Genomic DNA, 735 nt, shown 5'->3' with positions numbered 1-735 from the left:
CTGCAAACCGGACCCAGTGGAGGAGTGACGTCCAAGCCTTGTGCGCCTTATGGTTCAGAAAGATTTTAAGTTTGAATTTTTCAAATTATCATGTTCTTTTTAATCAAAAAAGTATCATATAATGTATAGAAAGTGCAATGTTCTAGAGTAAATATTTTGTACAATTTATTCAAAATGCATGTGAAATAATTTTTTGACAATTTTGTTACACTGTTGATTGCTTTAAAAATACCATGTTTCAAGGCATGTAAAAATTTTATTAGTGCTAATATAAATTATCTTGTAACATGTCATTTCTCCAGAATTGTTATCATGTCAGTTTCAAGTGATTTGAGGAACTTGTCTATTTGTAAAAAACTTTCTGAAAATGTGAAAGAAAGTTTGTGTGTTGGCCCCAACCAGTGCTGTTTGGCAGCTGTAGTGGACGACAATATCTTAGTGTGGAGTCAGGAGGACTGCTGCTTGTATGCACAACATTTACAGCAGCAGGATTCAGTTCTGCAGGTAAGAGACATGCAGCTATAAGTTATTACATTATTAAACATTAGTTTAGTTAAGCTTGATGCTAGTTAAGCTTGATGCTAGTTAAGCTTGATGCTAGTTAAGCTTGATGCTAGTTAAGCTTGATGCTAGTTAAGCTTGATGCTAGTTAAGCTTGATGCTAGTTAAGCTTGATGCTAGTTAAGCTTGATGCTAGTTAAGCTTGATGCTAGTTAAGCTTGATGCTAGTTAAGC

General features: G+C 34.4%; 1 protein-coding gene across 1 annotated transcript in view; it reads left to right on the top strand.

Annotated features, from left to right (window-relative positions):
* The first annotated feature begins 295 nt into the window (after window positions 1-295).
* LOC108679298 (nucleoporin 88) overlaps window positions 296-735 on the top strand; it is a 13,101-nt gene continuing 12,661 nt past the window's right edge. Inside the window, exon 1 of the mRNA XM_018167897.2 lies at window positions 296-504. Coding sequence (XP_018023386.2) covers window positions 313-504 — 192 coding nt within the window. The 5' untranslated portion in view covers window positions 296-312. The remainder of the gene's footprint in view (window positions 505-735) is intronic.

The sequence above is a fragment of the Hyalella azteca genome, unplaced genomic scaffold, assembly GCF_000764305.2.
Source record: "Hyalella azteca isolate HAZT.00-mixed unplaced genomic scaffold, Hazt_2.0.2 contig442, whole genome shotgun sequence".
Taxonomy (NCBI): Eukaryota; Metazoa; Arthropoda; class Malacostraca; order Amphipoda; family Hyalellidae; genus Hyalella; species Hyalella azteca.
This window is presented reverse-complemented; position numbering and strand designations above follow the sequence as displayed.